General features: G+C 46.7%; 1 protein-coding gene across 1 annotated transcript in view; it reads right to left on the minus strand.

Moving 5' to 3' along the window:
- Window positions 1-2,322: 2,322 nt before the first annotated feature.
- Window positions 2,323-23,275, minus strand: part of pias1a (protein inhibitor of activated STAT, 1a) — a 29,945-nt gene continuing 8,992 nt past the window's right edge. The window contains exons 2-14 of the mRNA XM_080843986.1: window positions 19,544-19,997; window positions 10,558-10,642; window positions 10,316-10,363; window positions 10,131-10,221; window positions 9,779-9,913; window positions 9,069-9,174; window positions 7,192-7,265; window positions 6,249-6,409; window positions 5,810-5,940; window positions 4,200-4,380; window positions 3,683-3,822; window positions 2,981-3,018; window positions 2,323-2,719 (exon numbers count right to left, since the gene is read on the minus strand). Of these exons, the coding sequence (XP_080700112.1) occupies window positions 2,366-2,719; window positions 2,981-3,018; window positions 3,683-3,822; window positions 4,200-4,380; window positions 5,810-5,940; window positions 6,249-6,409; window positions 7,192-7,265; window positions 9,069-9,174; window positions 9,779-9,913; window positions 10,131-10,221; window positions 10,316-10,363; window positions 10,558-10,642; window positions 19,544-19,997 (1,998 nt within the window). The 3' untranslated portion in view covers window positions 2,323-2,365. The remainder of the gene's footprint in view (window positions 2,720-2,980; window positions 3,019-3,682; window positions 3,823-4,199; window positions 4,381-5,809; window positions 5,941-6,248; window positions 6,410-7,191; window positions 7,266-9,068; window positions 9,175-9,778; window positions 9,914-10,130; window positions 10,222-10,315; window positions 10,364-10,557; window positions 10,643-19,543; window positions 19,998-23,275) is intronic.

The raw sequence follows: 23,275 nt of genomic DNA on the forward strand, positions 1-23,275 counted from the left end.
ACGGCCTGCCATCCTGACCAGTGAACAGTATGAATTTGCTTCATCACTGGGTGCATGAGAAACACTCACAATAAATGCTGTGTGACACTGGAGAGCCCCTCAGGAAAAACAGCCGTAGACAAAATTAAGCTCATTAAATACAGTTTGCTCTTACAAGACTAGCAAGTGACAACAAATCAGTGGAAATCAAGATGTAAAAATATATATAGATTACAAAATAAATAAAATACAGAGCATATTCTATACACAGGATGAATTCATAAAGGAAAAACAGCATATCATTCAGTCGAGACATGTGGATAAAGAATGGGGTTGAAATCTGTTCAAAAGCCAGGTATGGCTGTGTAACAAGGAACCTTTATCAAAAAGGCTTCTCCTTTGACCAAAATAACTGATTTATAATTTAAATGCTAGGTACAAACAGACCTAAGTCCAGAACATAGCCCTTGGTCACACTGGTGCATTTCGAAGAATGGACAAACAATAAAGAGACCAGTAAATAATGAAACACTGCTAAGATACCTACCTAGGTTTCTGAACATAATCTGGACATCCTAAACACCCTATGAGCTCAGAGGACTGAGGTGGATTTGCAGCCACCAAATACATACAGAGCAACACTAATTAGTGTATTGGCTATGGCCCATCTAGTTTAGACTTTGTGACTTTCACAATGTGTTTTTGAAAATATATATGCACGTACAGTCACATTTCAAGTTATATGAAATTAACTCTCAGAATATTTGGGGGGACGGGGGGCGCTAGAATGTTTGAATTTAAAAAGCAACACCTTCCCATTGCTTTCCCTTCTTTGTATCTCTCTAAGCACTTAAGTTCAATAACTAAGACATGTATTCAGGGATTGGGTACAAAAAACTGTCAGGGAATTATGGATACATTAAATGATCAGGGAAACTCTGTAGAAGTCATTCATTGGACATGCAGATTGGTTATTGCACCATCATTCTACACCAGGGGTAAAAAATTAATAAATAAATCAACCTCTGCTAAGATAGTGAGAAACTGGATATTCTGTGGGTCTGAAAGCAGTGATTATTTTGAACAGAGGCATTAACAGAGATGTTTCCAATTGAACAGCGGCATGTATGTCTCTAGTGGTACTATGGCCTGTCTTGGTGGTACCAGACACTTAGTACCTGATTAGCTGGTTTGAACTCTTTTCGTAGTTTGAGGTTAAGTATTAGGCTGCTGGAATGGAGAGGGCTTCAAAGAGGATTTGGATCCCAACAGGCACACACATGTATGCACACTCAAGTGTAAGCACAAACACACACACAGAGATCGATGTAGGACAGATTATGGGCGAGATAGAGATAAAAGCCCTCCTACACAGATGCTGCACTACAGTACCAAAGAGTTTTCCAGGGATGGGACGAGAAAGGCCTTGCGAACCTACGAACCGAGAACAGCTCTGGCCACAGCTGGAGTAATAGCACAAGAGAATGATTTTTGGCTTTGTGCCATTGTGCAAGTGATTAGCAAAGAGCAAAAAAAAAAGAGCAATAAAGCACGGGGAAAAAACAAACAAACAAAAAAAAAAAACGTGAAGTACAGAGGCGCTTTCAGAATGCAAACAAAGCACATGACAGCACAGGAGGATTTGAGAGCAGAGATCTGGACACTCACTCGGTAAGAAATTAACCAAACATAAACACACCAATCAGCTGTATCAATCACCAATCAGCCGGGCGGCCTGGGTTGAGGGAATGTTTTACAGACGCGAGGATAAATCACAGAACACCTAAGAATCAGAACAGACCCTACCTCACACACCACTGGACTATTCCAGATAATTCACTTCTTTTTTTTTGTTCTTTTTTTTTGGAATAGAAATACCACATTTCAGATTTGGAAGAAAGAATGTCTGATGTCTTGATTTTCTCAGGGAGAACAATTCCACTGGCGCAGAACAAGAATCAGTGTAAGATAAGAATAGAATTCTTAAAAAACAAAACAAGAGGTATAAAAGTTATAATAGAAGCAAGGGAACCAAGAAATGTGTATGGGAGGGAGAAGGGGCCCAACAATCTTCACTATCCATGGGAAATAAAAGTCAACTGAAGTCATTCACTGGACAGAAAGACAGTCTCATACGTTTTATGTACAAAAGTAAAACCGAAAATATATTTATATATTTATATATATTTTTGTTCTCTGTACATAGCATTGTTCTTCTCATCCTTAAAAAAAAATCCACACTCCACTTTTCTTGTTCTCCTAAATGCCTTTTTTCTCTCCTCCTGCCTTCACGCTCCCATCAGTGACTGTACAGTCTACATATGAGTTTACGTCTCTGTATGCTAGGTATGTACGCGTGTTTGTGTGTGTGTGTGTGTGTGTGAGCTCAGTCTAACGAGATGACATCGGAGATGGAGCCGTAGAGGGCGGCGGCGGCAGCAAGGGCATCCGCACTGGGCCGCGAGGTGGCGGGGTGCAGGTGTGCGGAGGTGGCGTCCCGCAGGCTGCTGGAGGACACCAGGCTGCTGCTGCTCCCGCTGCTGCTGCTGCTGCCGCCACTGCTGCCCACGCTACCCCCACCGTTCACTGCCGGCGCCAGCGCCCCGCTGCTGGACTGCGTGCCCGGCGGCTCCAGGAAGAGCTGCGACGAGCCGTACGGCAGGAAACGATTGAGCAGCAGCTCGTGCTCGTCTGAGGCCGACGCCGCCGCAGCTGCTGCCGCCATCACCATGTTGTAGTGCTTAAGGGAGAGAAAGAGAAAGAAGGAAAGTAGTAAAGTGAATTATTTCTGGTCTCTAGCGGTCCTGGGCTGGCATTGGCCAATAATTCCAAACCCGCAAGGGCAAGATACAGTCTCTAATATTCATCCCTGGTATGATGGATACAGGAAGTAATATGAAACCAGGAGAGGGCAGGGTGCTTGAGATCTAGTCTTGGGGGAACAAGCCCTTGTCACAGAAAACTGAATAGAATACATTCAGCTTCCAGCTTCCTTCCTTACCTGGTTTTCGCCTTGTAAAACTGAGAAGAAGTTCAGATCTGCGGGGGAGAAAAGAAAAGAAAAGAAGAAAGGTTAGAGTAAGGGTGTGGACAGCAACGTGATGATGCTTTGACAGGCTCTAGGGTGGCCTAGCCTCCAACCTGAAGCCAACTAAATACCAAATGAGAAAACGCCTTTGATGTATGTTTTTAAGAGTACGTCACATCATCAGCCAGGTCCGAATTAAATGCCATGAAGATGTTCATTTTCAACCCACTTTGAAATCTTTGAAAGAACATGCACTCTTTAAAAAAGGTCAGCACTGACCACCACATTTAACTCCTGTATGAATATAGCCATGGTTTACTTGGTTCATACAATTACATCTATTGTGGAACAGTGCTGTAGGGTCTAATCAGGCACTGCTGGAGGTTTAAAGTGGTTTGACTGCTAAAATGGGAAAATGTGCACACACCAACACACACAATTATCAGATATGCAGCCTATTTCTGATGGAATACTATTTTCATGATGAAGTAAGTCATAAATAACCTAGGCCTACACTCATGTTCTCCCTACGGACGTGGCACGCTAGGAAAGCTGATGTTTTGTCTCAGCCGCACATGGTGAGGGGCAGCCATTGACATATCTTACTGGGATTCCTATTGTTCTTCATGACGGTGGGCCATACCTAGTCTAAACATAACCAAAACCATTGTTCACCTGACAGCTCGTTGTGCGTGGGGTAGTAGTGGCGGTAGTCCTGGATGAGTGGGGGTGGCGGGGGGATGTAGCTGGTGTCCACCTGGGGCATGCTGGGAGTTCTGCTCACAGGAGATCCCTGGGTGTGCAGATTTAGCACCCTGCAGGCCAGAGCAAACAATCAGCTCAGGAGTAAACGCACCATTTTAAAATCAGTTTTCCTTTCCTATTTTTGACAATATTTTAGAATATTTATGCTTCAAAGCACTGAACCAAGTAATGACTTTCAGGTCGCAGGGAGGCTATGTGAGGACACTGCTGATTTCAATTAGTTTTAAAATATCAGTTTAATATTCCGGCATACCAAGCTTGAACAAAGTTATTATATGCTTAGCAGACTGACAAATTCAATGGAAAATATGACAAGCCTCACAAAGTAAGACAAATGATACAAATTCCTTAAATAACAATACTAATGGTAATGGGGAGCAAAGTCAGATGTAAGTCACTGAGGAATTACATGGTGTGGTGGCCTTACCCTTTACTAACTTGCGGAGACGTGGGGGACATAGAGGGACACGACCTCTTTGAAGGGGGTTCGTCTTCGTCGTCATCGTCGTCGTCCGAGGAGCTGTCCAGCGTCAGGTCAATCACCTCCACCCTCTTGTTGTTGCTGTGGGACGAGTTCCTCTCAGTAACCGCCGGCCGACACTGGGAGCCTGCCACCAGACAAAGTCATCAGTCATCAAAGACTAGTGTCATCAACTGGCACCGTCAAGAAGTCAAATTAATTATAAACTGTGAGAATGAGAAGCATTATCTGCTTGATGGTGTGTAATTCAAATCAACTATGTTACAAATGAGCATCCAGTCCCAAAATGAGTGTGTTTGTTCATCTGGTACATGGATACGCCTAATGGGATTGCATTGCAGGCCCAAAGCTCTGCCCCAGACACATTCTGCAACCCTGCTCTCATCCACCAGAAGGGCAGGGCAACAGACACAAGCTCAGTTTCTCAAATGCCAAATCCAAATAACCAGACTTCCACAAAATAGACTGGATTAAGGCTGCAACTAACGACTATTTTGAGAATGTATTAATCTGTCGATTATTTTTTCAAACATTATTTTTCAAATAATCGATTAGTTTACTAGTTTCAGAATAAAATCCTATATAATGTATACATTCCAAGATTTATGCAATAACCATACCTTTTTTTAAACGGTTATATTCAATGCATTTATACAATAACCATTGCTTTTATTTTAAAGGAATTGAGAAAAAAAAATGAGTGCAATAGTGTTATTCCTCAATTGACGCCCCTTTAAGCAGAGGGCAGGGTTTGATGAAATGCTCCTAGATTTACAAGTTTTTGATCATGCTGATCCTGTAATTTTTAGATAGCTGTAATGAGAGCCAAACCTAAGTGATGAACTCTAACTATTTCATCGATCTAGAAAGAACCTTGCATCTGTGTCTAACAACCTAGTTAATGCATGCCACAGCGTGCTTAATGACATAGCTAACGAATCGACTATTACATTAGTTGGCAACTATTTTCACAGTCGATTCTAGTCAAGCAAGTCGATTAGTTCTTGCAGCCCTGGCCAGGATGAGCAGCACATTCTCTGTAATTCTACAGGGGCTATAAGCTGTCCGATTCTGTCTATGATCAAGTATGCAGGGGAACCCCTATGTACTTCAGAATCTCTTTTTGGGGTGCACACTTAGTTTTAGAGGATTTATACCAGTCACAAGTCAAGTCACATTTATCTATATAGCACATTTAAAAACAACAGAAGTTGTACAGCAACGGGAATAAAAATAATACTGTTACTGCCTTTTTCTTAGGCAAACAATATATTGCCAAGACAACAGATCAACTAATCCTGCACTGATGGAAACAAATCTACTTCAAATGAAAACAAAGTTTGAAACAGTAATGAATGAGGTCCAACATTCTGCATTTATTTTGAAAAGGCACCGCACTCTTTTAAACTGTCCCTAAGCATTTTAATTGATGTAACTGTGTGTTACGACTCGGCTCTTGAGCCGCAACATAAATTTGGAGACAGACCACAGAGTTTTACGAAAATACTGCCCAAAACTCTGACGAAGCAAGTGTTTTAGAACAAGTAAAAACGTACCCTCCAGTCCGTTGTATGAAGCAGGCACCTCCTGCACTTCCTTCTTCGACCTCATGGGGGACCAGTTCCCGTCCTCTTTGAACTGGATCTCGTCGCAGTCGTCGCAGCTGTTTAGGATCTCCATGAACAACCTGCAGGAGCAGCCCGGAAGTCAGCAAACAGGACCGGGAGAGTGAACCAACGCTGCCACCACCCCACTGGCTCCACCTCATGCCCGGGCAGGCTTTTAAACACCTACCCCACATATTGCACTTGGACCCATTTTGGTTTTTACTGGGTGTGTAAGTCGACAAAGGTCTTTAAAAAGCAGCTGTCATGTACTTTGATGGTTTAAGAGTCCACACCGGGAGTTGGCGCTTCCCTGCTGAGACTGTGGGTTGTTGGAGAGGGGCCTCTAGGATAAGGGTTTGGGAAGGGGGGACAGGGGATGGCTTCTTACCCGTCAATGATGAGGTGCTCGTAGGGGGCCTTCTTGTCGCAGACCGGGCACACCCATGTGGGCTTCTTCTCGTTCATCTGGAGGTAGAGAGTGGCATCGAAGCACTGCAGGTGCGAACAGGTCAGCGCACGACACGGGATCATCAGACGCATCTTCCCCAGCTGACACACACACACACACACACACACACAGGCGTGTTAGAACATGATAGTAAGGTACAGGCAGACAAAGACATAAACGACATGACATGAAGTAGATGACAAGGAAATGTAAAACAGCAAGCACACCCACGGCGGGCACACGTGAACATAGACCTGGGACACACAGGTGCAAATTACAAAGCTTCAGCCTGGATGGGTTCCCAAAGGCGCCCAACCACTCCAAGCCAGGTGAGGGCGGGGTGCAGACAGATAACAGGGACAGGAATGTAAGCGAGACGGAGAGAAGAAGCGCAGCTCCACTTCTAACTCTTGTTACCCTATTGCCTACTTCTCAAGCCATAGATTCAATCTGTATTGCCTTCTCAGATCAGAATCACTTCCAATTCATACCGGTCTAAAATTAAACACACTATTCTTAAAGGTCAATAAATGCATGTCATTTAACAATATTAACATTGAGCCATAATCATATGCAGAGGTGTATAGCTGCATAGAAAGTTATAAAATAACTAACTACATATGAACATAGGAACAAGGCAAGGGATGCCTATGTGTATTTGGAGGAGCAGTGAACTCTGGAGGAAAGACAGACAGACCATGAAGGAGTGGGGGAAGAGGGGCAACAGTGGTAGGGAGGAGTGCAGGCATCTGGACAGACTGCAGGGACATTCCATGTCATACAGACATGGAGTGGAGAGTGAGAGGAGAGCTGCAGTGGACGGTTCCCTGTGAGAGGGTGCAGTGGTGCTGGGTTTGCAGGGATGTGTCAGACTCGTATTTACCGGACAGAGCAGGGAGACCCGCAGGCTGGTGGTGGCGATCTCGCTGTCCGGGTCTGCCGTCAGCTTCTCTTTGACTGGGGGGACAGGACGCATTACATTCAATTACAAACATAACTACCACAGACACATACATACCAGTGACTGTAAAAAAAAAAAACATGGACAGCGTATGCTCATTCGAAAGTGAAGCCACAGGTGTGAATTTACAACGCATGGCTGGCTCCAAAAAGATCTTACTCTGGCTCCAATTTTGGTTTCTTCAGAACACACGTGCATGGATACCATGCTGCCCATCTTTTTTTTAATATATACAGTCATTGATTAACACCAGCCCATACCCACCCACAGGCACACTCATAACTTCTCTCAAACACTAACACAGTTTTACAAGCCTTAGAGTGAAATCACTATGGAGTTAATGAGGATATTTTGGAGAGGTCAGGGGCCGTATTCACAAAGAATCTTAGGGCTAAAAGTAGCTCATAAGTGGCGAATTTAGGAGAAACTCCTAAAAATAATGGGCGTGTCAGTCTTAAATTTAGGACTCCTATTTTTTTTTACTAAGAGCAATTCACAAAATATTTTATCCCTAAAAGTAGCACCTAAGTCTAGGACAGCTTAAAACTCCTCGTGAGGACTCCTAAGTCACTAAGACCTATTCACAAAAAGTCTTAAAATGGCTGAAGCCAGACGTAAGGTGTTGGAGACAATGAACGACTCTGAATTGTTGAGAAGATATGTTTAAACCGTGAAGGCATCAACATTTTACTAGAATTAGTGCGGGATGCAATCACTTCTCCAACTATCCGAAACAACCCAATCAGTCCGGAAATTAAATGTTTGATAACATTAAGATTTTTGGATTTTTCACAATCATGGATATTGTTGCGAAGTGGCCTGGATCTACTCACGATTCGCGCATTTTAATGGAGAGCGGTCTGCGCCTTTTTGAGCGGCACCATGTACCTGCTGAATGCCACTTGTTGGGTGACAGTGGTTATCCATGCAAGACATGGCTTTTGACACCCTTCCTCAATCCACAACCGGGAGCACAGTTGAACTACAACATGCAAGTATACGCATGAGGCCTATTTTGGTGACACGATACCTGTAGCCGCGACGGCTCTTTTAAAGTCCACTCCGCAATCTCCATCCTACATTGTGACTGGAGCGCATACCACCGCTTCTCGCAGTCATCGAGAGAGCGACACACGGCAGGGAATGAAGCATTTATGTTAACACATATGTCCTCCCATGCCTCACGCATAGTTTGCAGGGTGCTTTAATTATTACTTCTTTGATTTCATGCAATTTCCGTGTTTTTTTCGGCAATTTCTCTTTCTCTTAACGTGCAAAGCGTCATTCTCGTTGGATGCACAAACTTGTCATCATGCGTGTGCATTCTGCTAAGTGCACTGTCCATAACTATTTAATATGACTTTATTTGAAGCCTAGGTTATTCTCTTATTTTCTGTTGATTTAGTGGGATCGTTAGGGGGATGTTAGGACTGAGTTTTGAATGAGAGCGCCTGTCAGGAACCAATCACCGTGCGCACCACTTCTAAACTCGTGCATGAGGATCGACGTCATCCATAGCAACGGAGTTTTTATCTTAAGCTTAGGAGTTGGTTTTATCCTTAGTATGAGTAGGTCTCAGAGCCGTTGTGAATCACTTTTAAGAAATTACTCCTACGTAAAAGGTTTTAGCGCGAGTTAGGAGCACTCCTAGTGGTAAGATAAAAGGCTTTGTGAATACGGCCCCAGGTAATTGCTTTAAATAGAAAGGGAGCATGCAGCTTTGCCAGGAGACTTCGATGGGTTTAAATCTACGGCAAACGGTAGGTTTATGTGTCGCTCCAAGAGTGACAGCCACTCACTTAGGGCTCTGGAATGGTCCGGATTCCGAATGCCTTTGGACCGGAGCCGCTGTAAGAGCACTGTGGAGGACTGCTGCTTCACCAGGTACACCGCCATAGAGTAACTCTGCACACAGGAAGGAGAGAAAGAGCCGGAATGCCAGAGAAAGAACAAGGGGCAGATGGGGGAAGGACAGCAGATAAGACAAATGGGTATATATAGAATGAGCGAAAGAGCGAGCGAGAGAAAGAGATAAAGTGAGAGGGGAGAAAGAAGACATGGTAATTACATTCCTTTGAGTCATTTAGGACATTCACAAAGTCACTGCTAACAGTCAGGGCTGCCCGCCCTGCCACGTGTGTGGCTCTACCGCACCGCTCCCTAGAGCTTGATCACTGAGAGCTCCACACAGCGAGAGCACCACACAGCGGGTTCACACAATGTGTGGGTCCAGGGCCTGTGCCAGAAGAGAGCAGCATGGATCCAATACAATGCAATCCAATGACTTCACACAGACTATACTGAGGCTCAGACATGGAGATCGAAAGGATGGCAAGATCTCTCCAAATTATGTGTACAAATGTGTGCACAGGTGTCCTCTCCTGTAGAACTCTTTAGAGGTACCTATAACTGCATATTCACGTTGCCTGCATTGAGGCCATAGCATTGTAAAAACCTGTGACTGACGTGACAATTTTGGGGTGACACAGGGGGAGGGACAGTGTCTTACCCTTCCGATTTCTGAGGTCCACGAGACCACTATGGTATTGGGGACTGTGGTCGACAGTCTGACCAGTGAGGTAATGTTGATTGGTCGGCTGGGTCGCTTTGGCTCTACTCCGTTTTTGGTTGGAGGAAGATATCCCTGTAACAGAACAGGCACAAAGAGGTCAAACGTGCACCAACAAATGTGAGACAGATGCAAAACACCCGTACTCGATTACAAAGAACTAAAGACCCCCTTCTGGCAAAATATTTAAAGGATTCGAATGAAAGTCTAACTTCCAGTTCTTGATATACGTCAAGAGAAAAGTTGTTGTTGTTGAAGACACAAAAGGGCTTTGAAATGGTTTGGTTCTTACTGGGAGGTTGCAGGGCTTCCCGTTTACTTTGACACATAGGTTGGGGGGAAAGTGGTCTTCCTGAGGACAACTCGTTTCTGATAAACAAAACCTGGGGGAGACAGGAGAGTCATGGCAGTGAAGGAACACCCTTACACCATCAACCCATCAGTGACTAGTGTTTGCCAAACCAGGTGAGCAAATACCTTAACTGAACTTGAACTGTGAAGTCGCATTTGGTCCCCGATATGTCCCTAAGAGAGAAAAGCGGTCAAAAGGTCAAAACTAGGAAACAAATCATAGAAAGATAAAGTAATATGTTTTTTAAGGTTACATAGTATTATTTGCAGTATACAGGAACAGATGATGGGCATACACTGTACTGGCTGGGGGGGGGGGGGGGGGGGGACTGATGATAAAGAAGCCAACAGCTTGGCTAGGGACTTACATTGAGCTGCTGATCTGTTGGACTTGCTGAGGTGTCAATGCGAAAGCGAAACACGTCTCCTGAAAGCGCTGACTGTTATCTGAGGCTGCACACAGAGACAGAGAGAGTGAGAGAGAGAAAGAGAGTGGGAGAGAGAGAGAGAGTGGGAGAGAGCGAGTGGGAGAGAGAAAGTAAGACCTTGTTTAATAAAGAAGAGTGGGGCTACACATAGGAAACAACAGCACGACAGTTCTGAGCTACACTCTAATATGGCTATTAAGCCGTCTTCTGTTATGAAACGTATGAATATTTTAGCACGACTCTTCGCCCCATTATTAATGTGTTTGTCTTTCTGCATGCTACGAGAGCTCTAAGACCTCACGAGTCTAAGTTCAGCATCCACAAAATCCCCATCCAATCCGCCCGCATGCATAGCCAAGCAACAGTACTCAGTCGCTAAGAGTTTAGCCTTTTTATTGAAAGACACGCTATTATTTAGGTATTTTCAGCAAGTAATTCAAAACATCCCTCCATGAAAAAAAACAGGGTCTATGTGCTGCAGAGAGAGCGAGACAAAGAGGTAGACAGAGAGTGAGACAGAGAGTGAGACAGGGACAGAAATAAAAGGGGGGGGGTGGGGGGAGAGAGTAAAAAAAGAAAAAGAAAAAAAAAAGAGCGAGGGAGAGAGAAACAGAGCCAGCAAGAAAGCGTGCAGGAGAGACGGGGCAAGCAAGGGAGAGAGAAAATGCATTAACCAAGGTTCTGTGTGTATGTGTGTGTGTGCGCGCGCGTGAGTGTGTGTGTGTGTGTGTGTGCGAGGACTGGGGCTAGTGTTTATGTGTTCATCCAGTGGAGGTATATTTGTGTGTGTGTATGTGTGTGTTTATCCAGAGGCTCAGGCAGGGGCTGTGTATGTGATCTCATTATGAGCAGTGTGTGGGGGAAGGGAGGCTTGCGTGTGAGTGACAGGGTGCTGCTCAGGCCTTCTCACAATAGACAGGGGAGAAAAATCCCCCCCGTGTTTCACCCTCCACACCAGGGTCATGCATCACATTCAATCCAAATCCAATCTCCATATTTTGGGGCATGATCTCATGCTAAAGAACACAACACCTGCAATCCATCCATGAGACTATTGGCTCATACTTGCACAGCGTTAATTAAAAACACAATAGAAATTTGATTGTGTTTCACTGTGTGCAAAAAATAGATTTTTGTTTTTGTGACATTTTTGTCTTTGGAATGAAATCCAAGAAGCTAATGCATTTTACTCCCTTGGGCAATGGAAGTGACAAACTGAACACGTTCATCGTCGTAAGTGCATGTTTTCAAAATATAAATTGCATTTCCCAATAGATTATTGGGAATACAAAACAAAGCTCCATGCAGAATACTTTCCAGTTAGTTTGTGGGGCTGAGAGGACTTGTGGTTGTGGTTGAGGGGGAACAAGGGGGGAAACTCATCAAGTTACCATGTTGTCACACACCCATTTGGCTAACATGCGTCATAAGGGTTGATGAGCGATCACGCTTGAAGTTGTTGAAGCCTGGAATATCTCTAACAGAGAGGGCTCCTTGAGGCCCTTGGCTGGTGTCCTGCTCTAACAGAGAGGGCTCCTTGAGGCCCTTGGCTGGTGTTCTGCTTTAACAGAGAGGGCTCCTTGAGGCCCTTGGCCAGACTGGTGTCCTGCTCTAACAGAGAGAGCTCCTTGAGGCCCTTGGCCAGACTGGTGTCCTGCTCTAACAGAGAGGGCTCCTTGAGGCCCTTGGCCAGACTGGTGTCCTGCTCTAACAGAGAGGGCTCCTTGAGGCCCTTGGCCAGACTGGTGTCCTGCTCTAACAGAGAGGGCTCCTTGAGGCCCTTGGCCAGACTGGTGTCCTGCTCTAACAGAGAGGGCTCCTTCAGGGCCCTTGGCCAGACTGGTGTCCTGCTCTAACAGAGAGGGCTCCTTGAGGCCCTTGGCCAGACTGGTGTCCTGCTCTAACAGAGAGGGCTCCTTGAGGCCCTTGGCCAGACTGGTGTCCTGCTCTAACAGAGAGGGCTCCTTGAGGCTCTTGGCCAGACTGGTGTCCTGCTCTAACAGAGAGGGCTCCTTGAGGCCCTTGGCCAGACTGGTGTCCTGCTCTAACAGAGAGGGCTCCTTGAGGCCCTTGGCCAGACTGGTGTCCTGCTCTAACAGAGAGGGCTCCTTCAGGGCCCTTGGCCAGACTGGTGTCCTGCTCTAACAGAGAGGGCTCCTTGAGGCCCTTGGCCAGACTGGTGTCCTGCTCTAACAGAGAGGGCTCCTTGAGGCCCTTGGCCAGACTGGTGTCCTGTTCTAACAGAGAGGGCTCCTTGAGGCCCTTGGCCAGACTGGTGTCCTGCTCTAACAGAGAGGGCTCCTTCAGGGCCCTTGGCCAGACTGGTGTCCTGCTCTAACAGAGAGGGCTCCTTGAGGCCCTTGGCAGGACTGGTGTTCTGCAACAGATGTTCAGAGGGAACCTCAGCTGCTTGCCAACAGGTGAGACAAATAAAACTAAATAACTAGCCACCTGCATTCTGCTCTCCTTTAACACAAGAAAGTGCTTAAACATGATGGCAGCTCGCTCTAAAGCTCCCCTTTCTTTAAAGAGCAGCATGCCAACGCATCCACTAACACATCAGCCCAAAGCCCAGCTCTGAAGCAGACCCGGGTGGGGGTGGGTTATTCAAGTAGACTCTCTACTGTGTGCCTCTCTGCTGTTTTACTGCACAGCAAAGTGTTAAGTGTGTGCTTCTCTGCCAAGAGACGCCTCCTCTCCTCAGACTCGGCAACCAAAAACATGTCATCCCCAAACACAACAGGTGCCTGGATGCGGAGCAAACTCTGCTGTGTTAATTTTTCTTCTGCTCAGGATTTCATCTCACTGGCCACTCGATAGCAGTGCTGCGTTTCTGAAGCTATTACCTGCCCGGTTTGAGCCCCATCTCGCCTGTGACGGAGCGGGGGTGCTGAGCTACGTTACGGTCTCTACAGAGGACGGGGGGCATCGCTCGACCATTTCACAAGATCCTCACATGCCAAGCAGGCCCGTGCAATTAAAGCCAGGAGGACAGACTCTACACTTCGCAATTAGCAAGACCTGCTGCATTCTTTCAACAACAGCCATGGAACGAGAGAGAGGGGGAGAGAAAATAAAAGCGGGAGAGAAAGTGAAAGGGAGAGATAAGCGAGGGGGTGTGCACGAGAGAGATAGAGAGCGAAAGACAAGCGAGGGAGTGTGTGTGTGAGCAAGAGAAAGAGAGAGAGGTTTCAAAAAAAAAAAAATCAATCCCCCCCACCCCCGGCTACTGATGCTAAAAATAGCCCTGCAGTCTTCAGCATTTGATTTGTTCTTATGAGTGGATGGCCAGAGGATGAGAGAGCTGTATCCTTCTGATACAGCCTCAGGGTGATTGCAGCCTCTATTTCTACTGTCAAACACACACACACACACACACACACTAATAAGGCTTCCCTCTTTAGCATGAAAACACACCTGTTACTTGAGGAACATAAAAGAAGTCTTGTTTATAAGAGTACGAAGAAGCTAAAACTGAACGATGAGCTCAATGCCATCTCACTCAAACCCCCAAGGCCCATCACGCTGTAGCTCACGAGTACCAGGACAAAGGGATCATCTCCTCATTTCAAGTTGGAGGGAATCTAGGAGTTAAGCACCATCCTCAGTTTGCACATGAAAAACCTAGTCTTCAACTGAGATGAGGCGGTAAGATGAGATGAGTTTTTTTTTTCTACAGCTGGAGAACTGTGATCACATATACTGCACCTTCCTCCAGTCTTTTCATGAACTCTGGCTTCAAATTGAAAGAAAGAAAGAAATATCAAAGACCTGTTCAAGTCTCTGAGATCACTTCAGACATCCGCTGCAGTTGAGGAGGTACATTTCAAAGCTATTGCTTCAAACCACTCAAACAAACTTGCAAATACGCCTCAACTTCCCACACTCTTTGGCTCGGTGTAACACACTGCTGCGCTAATTGGGAAATTCCTGAGTTGCTGCATGCTTGCTGGTATTAAGTCACGGCTATCCTCTTCCCCGAGTTGGCAGGGATGCGGCCAATCCTCGGCCGTGCACACGGGTGGCAGATTGTGTTTTTGTTTGCAGGGGAAGGCTGAGCGATTCCAGAAGACATGGCTGTGTGGTGAGATTTTACGCAGGATGGTTTGTTTGTTGTGCCGTGTGGGAGTGGTGTGTACATTAACGCCTATGCTGTGTAGGTCTTACTGGCTGGCTGTGTAAAACCGTGCATGGAGGAGACCTTTAGATTTGTGTCCTATGTGTGCAACGCGGAGAGTATTATTGTTCTGTGTTCGTGTTAGGGAGCACATTTTGGTGTGTGTGTGTGTGTGTGTGTGCGTTAGTGGGAACATGTTGGTTTTGGTGTGTGCTGCTGAGAGCATCATCTTATCATCTTCATCTAACTTGAGCATGCGTATAGGTTGGGTGTATGTGTATCCTTCCCATTCTCTGTGCCAACAGGCTGGGGTTGTGGTGGTGCTATGAAATGATTCCTCTTAATAATAACCAAGCTCAGGATGTTGTGTAACCCATGTTTACACACGCACCCATAAAAATTCCTTCAGGGCCGGAAAGGCACATCTAAGGTGCCCGTAGAAGCTTCTAGAAAGCTCTTAAGCTTAGCTTCAAGCAGCACCGTCTCTGTTTCTCACGGCAGATGTGCTATCACTCCTAACCTCAGGACGGCTTCACCTCCTCACACTTGGGGAGCTGACGTTGAAGTCTCTCACTACGACTTGAAAGGAGAAAAAAAAAAATATTACTCTCCGTCACTTCCATGACAATCCCTGGAAAGGGAAAAAAGTGTGACGCTCCCCCTCTTTCCCCGCCAGCTCTCTCTCCGTCTTTCCACACCTACCTCCTTTTCTTGAATTCTCTCTATCGGTGGCTGACATTATGCATGCGCTGTTCATCAGAATTTCCACTTGGCCTGGATTGCGCCGTGAAACGTGGTGATTAAAATCATTAATAATGCATGGGGCCCCTGCGCAGATATCCATAATGAACATAAAGCCACGGGTCTAGAGCACGCAGCGAGGATAAGATGGCCGGGGTGGGCGACAGCGCTAGCTGCTAATGTGCTTGAGAGAACAACAAACAGGGAAACACGGAGAGACGCTGAGAGTAAAGCCCCAGCCTCTCCACAGAGAGAGGGAGGGAGAGAGAGAGAGAGAGAGAGAGAGAGAGCAAAACTAATAGACAGTAGGTGTAAGGCTGAATGCAAGAGTGAGTGATGGAGAACGTGGGGGAAAGACTGAAGAGAAGGGAGAGAAAGATGAAAGAGAGAAAGAGAGAGACAAAGAGAGATGAAAGAGAAGAGAAACTTACTTGGTGACCACTTTCTGGCTATACTTAAGTGAGGACGTAAAGAAGTTCTAGTTGCCTAAAGACCAATGCATTTGTGAAGATGACACAGAAATCCATGCTCTACACTGAAAAAAAAAGGAATAACCCAAAAACCCTTTCCATTAAGAGGTTCTTAGACCTAATCCCCTTTCCATTCCCTTAATAACACAGACAGGCTGACTCTCTAGGTGGGAGAGGGCCCTGCTGTGTCCCTGTCTGCCTATTCCAGCCTGGATGATCTGACGGCCAGGTACAAGGCAGCATCAACTATATGTTCTGTTAAATTTGTGTTTGAACAGCCACCACTTCTGTGTATGTATGTGTGTCTGTATAAGAATATGGATGGAATATGGACAAAAAGCTCTTGAGGACCCAACTCTTCAGAGAGCACCTCCCTTCCTAACTGGCACCTTGGCTTTACTTCGCTTAAGCAGTGACAGACAGTCCCGCACTTCTTTTTCTTTCTATGTCGTTTTCTATTTCTAAAAAAAAAGTAGTATTTATTGTTACACCAGGTTTTATTTCTCTTAGCTTGACTGTTCTCTCCCTTGTACGTCGCTTTGGACAAAAGCGTCTGCTAAATGACTAAATGTAAATGGATGAATACTTTGCATGTAGTGGCTACATACACACTCGATATGTTCTTCCCTGCTCCTCCTCCACAGTCATTCTGCAATTGCTATTATTAATCAGTAATTTCACTGCATATGAACTGCCACCTTGAATATACAGAGGGGAAGAGAGACAGGAGAGAGAGAGAGAGAGAGAGAGAGAGAGAGAGAGAGAGAGAGAGAGAGAGAGAGAGAGAGAGAGAGAAGCACGATCTTCTCTACTGACAGGAACAGTAAACACAGCCCTGCCAGATAGTCTCTCCTGCTGCAACAGCCACTGCAGGAGGGAGGGGTGATGGGGAAGGGGTGACTGGTAGAGAGACAGCTAACACAGAGAAGAAAGGAAGGGGGGGGGGGGCTGAATGAGCAAGACACACACGAGAGAGAGCGCAAGAGTGAGAGAGAGAGAGAGATAGAGAGTGAGAGAGAGCGAGAGAGAGAGTGAGGGGGGAGAGAGAGAGACTGGAACAGAATATCAACTCCAAAGAGCAAGACAGGAAGAAGGAGCAACAGAAAGAGAATGGGGGTGGGGAGAAGTGAATGACAGGGAGTGAGAGAGGAGTGAGACAGAAACAGAGAGGAGAGAGCCACAGACAGTGAGCATCCGCATGTGTGTGAGAGAAACATGGAGGGAGAGAGAGAGATTGAGAGAGAGGATGAGAAAAGGGTGCGTGTGTGTTGTCTTCTGGAGAGGCCTGTTATAATTAATCACACTGCTTCATTAGTGTCAGGTCTTTATTATTAGGATAAAGAGGGCCATCTACTCAAAGCTTGGGCTCAACGTCATTCATTAACACATCGCCCTGGCCCACAAATCACATTTATTTGCTCCAGAAATTTGTGGGAGCCTTGTCTCTATTTTGGTCTGCCTACTGAACATTAAGTAGAAGAGGGGGGGGGACTTCAGAGCAGATGAGGCCAGTACCGACCACCCTCTTCGTCTCCACAAGCAACACAATGCATTAGTCATGACGTGGTGCAATCTATGCAGCAGTTTGTTTGAGCCTGTGGCTGTTCTATTCTCTTTGTGTGTGTGTGTGTGTGTGTGTGTGTGTGTGTGTGTGTGTGTGTGTGTGTGTGTGTGTGTGATAGACAATGTGCAAGGGGGAATGGGTGATTAAGATAGTGCAAAGGTGCGTGCCCACAAATCCTTATTTGTGTTTTGTTTTGTTGTTGTTTGAGTCTGTGTGTATCTGTGTGTTTGTGTGTGTGTGTGTGTGTGTGTGTGTGTGTGTGTGTGTGTGTGTGTGCGGTTGTTTTAGTATATGTGAGTGTGGTAGTATATTTGTCCTCACTGTGTACGTGTGTGTTTTGAAAAGGTGGGTGTGTGTACCTTTAAGAATTCACACTGAATGCAAATGCTGGGGGCGGTGAGAAATATGATGGTGTCACAGGAAGTGTGTTTCTGTGAGCGAATGGCGGCAAATTAATCATACAATGCCATCACTGGTCATTAAGATGCTAATTTATGAAAATGTCTACATCTTCATATATACGCCCAGATGCTGGAGAGGATTTTTTTTCTTGAAAGGAGACATGAGAGAAAAAATCAGCTTGAAATATGACACAGGAATAAGACACAGGAAATGGATAAACAGGAAGAGATAAATCATTTGCATGTCTCCTTTAAAGGGGGGGGGGGGAGACTGCAAGTCGCTGTCATGGCAACACACAGCACAAGCTATCCAATGTCATTGCCATTGGCTCATCATAATGCACTGGTAACAGTCTGGACTGGTTGTTACAGATGAGAATGCTTCAAAGTCTCCTTCACTGAGGTCCATTGGCGAAAAACAAGGTCACTTCAACATTTTAACCAACGACCCAAGACAGACTTCTTTTAAGCTACCTGACCATAAAGAAATGAGTATTAAAGCCACAAATAACCATCACTTTCCTGATCATTTGTACTTTTTTGTCTATTTTCCAGGCCAAAAAGTACTACAGATCATCACTTTTAAGTCTTGATGCTTTAAATGGAAGTAAAGCGTTTAGTGGCCTACAAAATGTATATTATGTCATGATGATATCAGCCCAGTACACCTAACATCACCTGCTCCATTAGATAATGCCATTCTCAAGATTCCTATTGGTAACATGATCTGTACATTCTACTCTGTGGATAAAGTAACAAATCAACTCTTGCCACAAGACAAAGGGCCATCCTATAAATTGCACAAAAACTCAACTTGTCTTTGTTTAAAGTGAATCTACGAGTTTCTAATGCCTTATAAGTAAATGGTCTAGTGATGGACTAGGGTCATGGCTTAAGACAGCTGACTTGACTCCCATACAGCTTAGTCACCCAGAAGGCTCCAGTTCACTTCATTTCATGGTAAAACAAACAAGACCCCTGGTATTGGGAAGGATGAGTCACCTCCACTGCACTCCTCACTCTGGTCTTTATCTACATAATTTCAAAAGCATGATACCACTAACACAGAGTTAAAAGCAAACTACCATTTCTTTTATGAAAAACACAAGCATGGATAGCAAGTTCGCAAGACTAATGCCAAACCAGTGGGTTTTGAATTCAATTCCTCTTTGCATATGCACATTAGGACGCTCTGTGGATACAAAAATGAATTTCAATGCTGCAAAGTGCCTCTTCAAATTGGGTCTATGTGCAGCACATGATGTGTAGTCTGGATAATAAGATAGCACAAAATCATGGAGACCTATTTTTTTCATTGTTTCCTCTAACCTACTTAGAGCTACTTAACCTGCTAGATGCCTTGCTACTATTGTTGGAAGAGGCTGCCAAGTGAGTCCTTATAGCACAAGAGTAGGGACAGATTCTGGAGTCCAGCGAGATGGTCAAACCCAGCGAGATGGTCAGCCACACTCACGCACAAAACCCACACAACCACAGACGAGCAGATCAACAAACACTTACTCAAACACACACAGACACCCACTCACCAACTCTCTCATACACTCAGTCACTCAGTCACTCACACCCACTCACCCACTCACTCGCTCGCTCGCTGACCGACTGACTGACTCACCCAAGCTGGTGGGTTTGATGAGCTCGTCCAGCACGTCGTAGAAGGGCAGCCGCTGCAGCTTGATGTCGGGGTGCACCGGGTGCAGGGCGGCTGGCAGGTGCGGCAGCGCGCCCAGCTCATGCTTGGTGGCGGCGCTCAGCAACGAGATGGGCAACAGCGGAGAGGGCGCCGCGCCGTGGTGCCCGTCGAAGGCCAGTTGTGCCAGGCCGGCCGGAAGCGAGCCGGGGGCCGATGCGTGGATGCCGGGCAGCGCCAGCTCGGACGGCGACACCAGCTTGGTGGGGAAGCGTCGTCGGTAGAGCTCCTTGATCTTGAGCTGCACGGCGGGGCTGCAGCCGGCCTTCAGAAGGTGCAGAGCCTTGGTGAGCAGCTCGTGTTTGCGGCCGTGCTTGTTGCGCCCGGCGTAGCCCAGCAGCACCTGAAGCTCGGATACCCGCAGGCTCATCACCATTTGCTGAGACAGAGAGAGAGAGAGAGAGAGAGAGGTGGAGTGGAAGAGGGGGGAACAGGAAGAAAGAAAATAAGAGAAAAAGAGAATTTAGAAGTTATAAAAGGATGAAACACAGACAGAATAAAAGGGGGGGAAGTAAAAGAGAGATGGAGGAAAAGAGAACGATGGCATTCATTAGTTCACACATAGTTCTTACTTCCTAAATCCAAAGTGTAGCTAGAGTGAGAGGACCACACAGAAGGTAATAGAGCCTTAGGGTTAGTGGGGGGGGGGGGGGGTGTCTCTGAGGACAGAGGGCTGGCTCACTGCACCCATTCTGACACCTCCATCACTAATGAGATCTACTCCACAGCAGAAGCCTTGTGCAACACAAGCCATCTCAGGACAACAACCGCTTAATACCATACTTACGAAAGAGAGAGAGAGAGAGAGAGAAAGAGAGAGAGAGAGAGAGAGAGAATGAAAAAGCGAGAGTGAGACAAGACAGGCGGCCCCAGAGGCACACCCCAGGGTGAGACAGCAGAGATGAAAACACAGCACCTCTGCAGGCTTCTCCCCCTCTCCACCCTCGCTCACTACACCGCCCACACAAAGCCCACCTTTGCTGGGATGCTCTGTGATGCAGAGGTGGACACAGATACCCAACCTAAGACACGTCAAAGTGTGCACTCTTTTTCACACACACACACACACACACACACACACACACACACACACAGATTTAACAACCAGTACCCCCACAAACAGTCACAGACAAACATGAAAGACAAACAAATAGACACACACAAACAAACATGTTGATGTAACGGACTTACTGACACACACACACAAAGCCGACAGACACACTGATGCAGACACACATACACGCTGATATAAACAACACGCACATCCCTGAGGGCAGGATGTTCCCATGCCTACTGGCAATGCATTGGGCTGGCACATGAAATATGCATCTGTGGAGAGAGACTCGCAATAGCCTATTGCTGGACAGTAAAACACACACACACAGGGCGGATGTGTAACATTCCTCAAGCCCAAAAGTGGGAGAGTGAAAACAAACACAGGAGGGACCAGTGGAGTGAGCCACCACACACTAACACACACCGACACACACCAACGCACACTAGAACACACACCAACGTGCACATACACCCAGAGGGGCCTGGTCTTCAGTGGGCAAAGACGGCGCTCCACACCACTACACACTCAGCCAGGCCATGGCCACAACTCCATGTGTCAGTCTATTAAGCTCTCCTTGGCTGGAGCTGTAGCTGGAGCTGGAGCTGGAGCTGGAGCTGGAGCTGGACCTGGAGCTGGAGCTGGAGCTGGAGCTGGCCAAACAAACAGAGCACAGGGAGGCGGAGGCAAGACGCTGCATCTGACAGACCTGAAGAGTCCCTGTGCTCAGTTTCTCACTGTACACTACAATACAGGACAATAGCCTAGGCATCATCAGTATGTGCCAAGCATCACACCGCTGAGGTGGGTAGAGTCAATCTGCTGCACATTAAGGAGCCGTGGATGCTGCTAAAGACACCCTGACAACAACAGTTAGGGCCATGCCTTATGAAATCATATCTTATGTCAAACACAACCATTTACAGCATCAAAGAGATGTGGCCTGTTGAGTACTATGACGATATTGGATGATTCAGCAAACCAGCACATATTAAGGATGGTCTGATTGCCCTCCTCAGTTCCATGCGCCTTCCTGTGCTGGTCTGAGTGCTGCTACACAGTGCTCATATTGCTAATGTTGTCCCATCTATATCAGTCTACTGATGAATGCACAGCGCTGGAATGCAAGAAGCTCTGCACTGTCTGGAATGTACGTTTTCATGCACACACCCACTGCCTTATTTAACCATATATTTCAAGCAAGGCAAACCCTCCATCCATTAGACAGATCCTGTGATAATGACTCCCGGCTGGACGCCACCACACGGAGGTGACAGTCCAGAGCTTGCATTCACACCTCCCCTCACGCACCTGAGCAGCACACCTCTGATCCAGCAGGTGCGGAGCCCTGTGATGGTGGAGGTCTCGGGCTGCCCACATACTCCAGCCCGCTCGGCATCAGACAACGAGTCCAGACCAGGCAGGAGATGATGCCTTGTGCCTCGAAAGCGGACGCACCACTGCTCTCATCAATCAATCAAAGCAGGGATTATGTTCAAGTCAAGTCACGCTGCTCTGGTGTGAGAGGACTTCAAGTCCTGAAGAGTCTGATGAGTCAGTCCTGCAGAACCTGCAGCCTACATCTCCCTGTCAGAGAAACCTTGTTGGTGTGAATGTACGTGTGCGTACATGTACGTACCACCTGTGTGTGTGTGTGTGTGTGTGTGTCGAGAGAGGGGGGCAGGGGGCGTGCGATAAGGGGGGTGGGGTGGGAGAGACCTGATCGTGGTGCTGCTCTCTCCCTCTGGGGCAGAGATGAACAGTGTCAGGTCTGATTACTCTTCTGAGAGACTGATTAGACACGCCAGCTCTGGGAGGGCGCTGCACTCGCCACTCTTCTGGGAGGTAATCACCGCATGTTTGGATTGAAAAAGGATAGATGGCCCCTTCTGACCGTTTCGTAGAAGAAAGAAAGAAAGCAGAGAGAAAGACAGGCTAAGAGCACAGTGAGAATGGAGGGACAATGAGACAGAGAAGGGAGAGAGAAAGGGAGAAGAAGAGGAGGAGGAGTGAGAGGAAGGGAGGGAGGGAGGGAAAGAGACAAGAGGAAGAAGAAGACTGATGAGATACATGAGTGGGAGCGGGGGCAGGATATGAACTGCTGAGCTCCAAACCAAATGAAATTTTCCACGGCTCCAGAGCAAACAGACACGAGCACTAAGCTCGCTGCGCTGATTTAGACATCAAACCCAGGAGCACTGAACGACCCCCAAACCCCCCTCCCCCCATGGCAGAGATCAGCACAGAGCTCCTGATCAAACCACCCCCCATCACCGTGCTATATACACCCACCCCCGCCACCTAACCGATCCTTCAACTTCCTGCACCAACCCCCCACAACTCTCTCCACCCAAAGGTCACATGTCCCTGGAGATCAAACCCTTCCCTTTCTCTTCCTACTGAAGTCACACCGCCCACTTCATCTCCCTGCAGGCATCAATCATACCTCAGTCTGGCTATGAAACGCACTATTCTGCCTCCTCACAGACGGACCACAACCCTCATCGTACAATCATACATCGTCCTACCAATCTTTCCCGCCCATGAAGACACCAACAGGAAAATTGACAGAAGGGGTTTGGAGACCGAAAGAAAGAAAATTG

This window comes from Sprattus sprattus (assembly GCF_963457725.1).
Source record: "Sprattus sprattus genome assembly, chromosome: 8".
In the NCBI taxonomy this organism is placed as follows: Eukaryota; Metazoa; Chordata; class Actinopteri; order Clupeiformes; family Clupeidae; genus Sprattus; species Sprattus sprattus.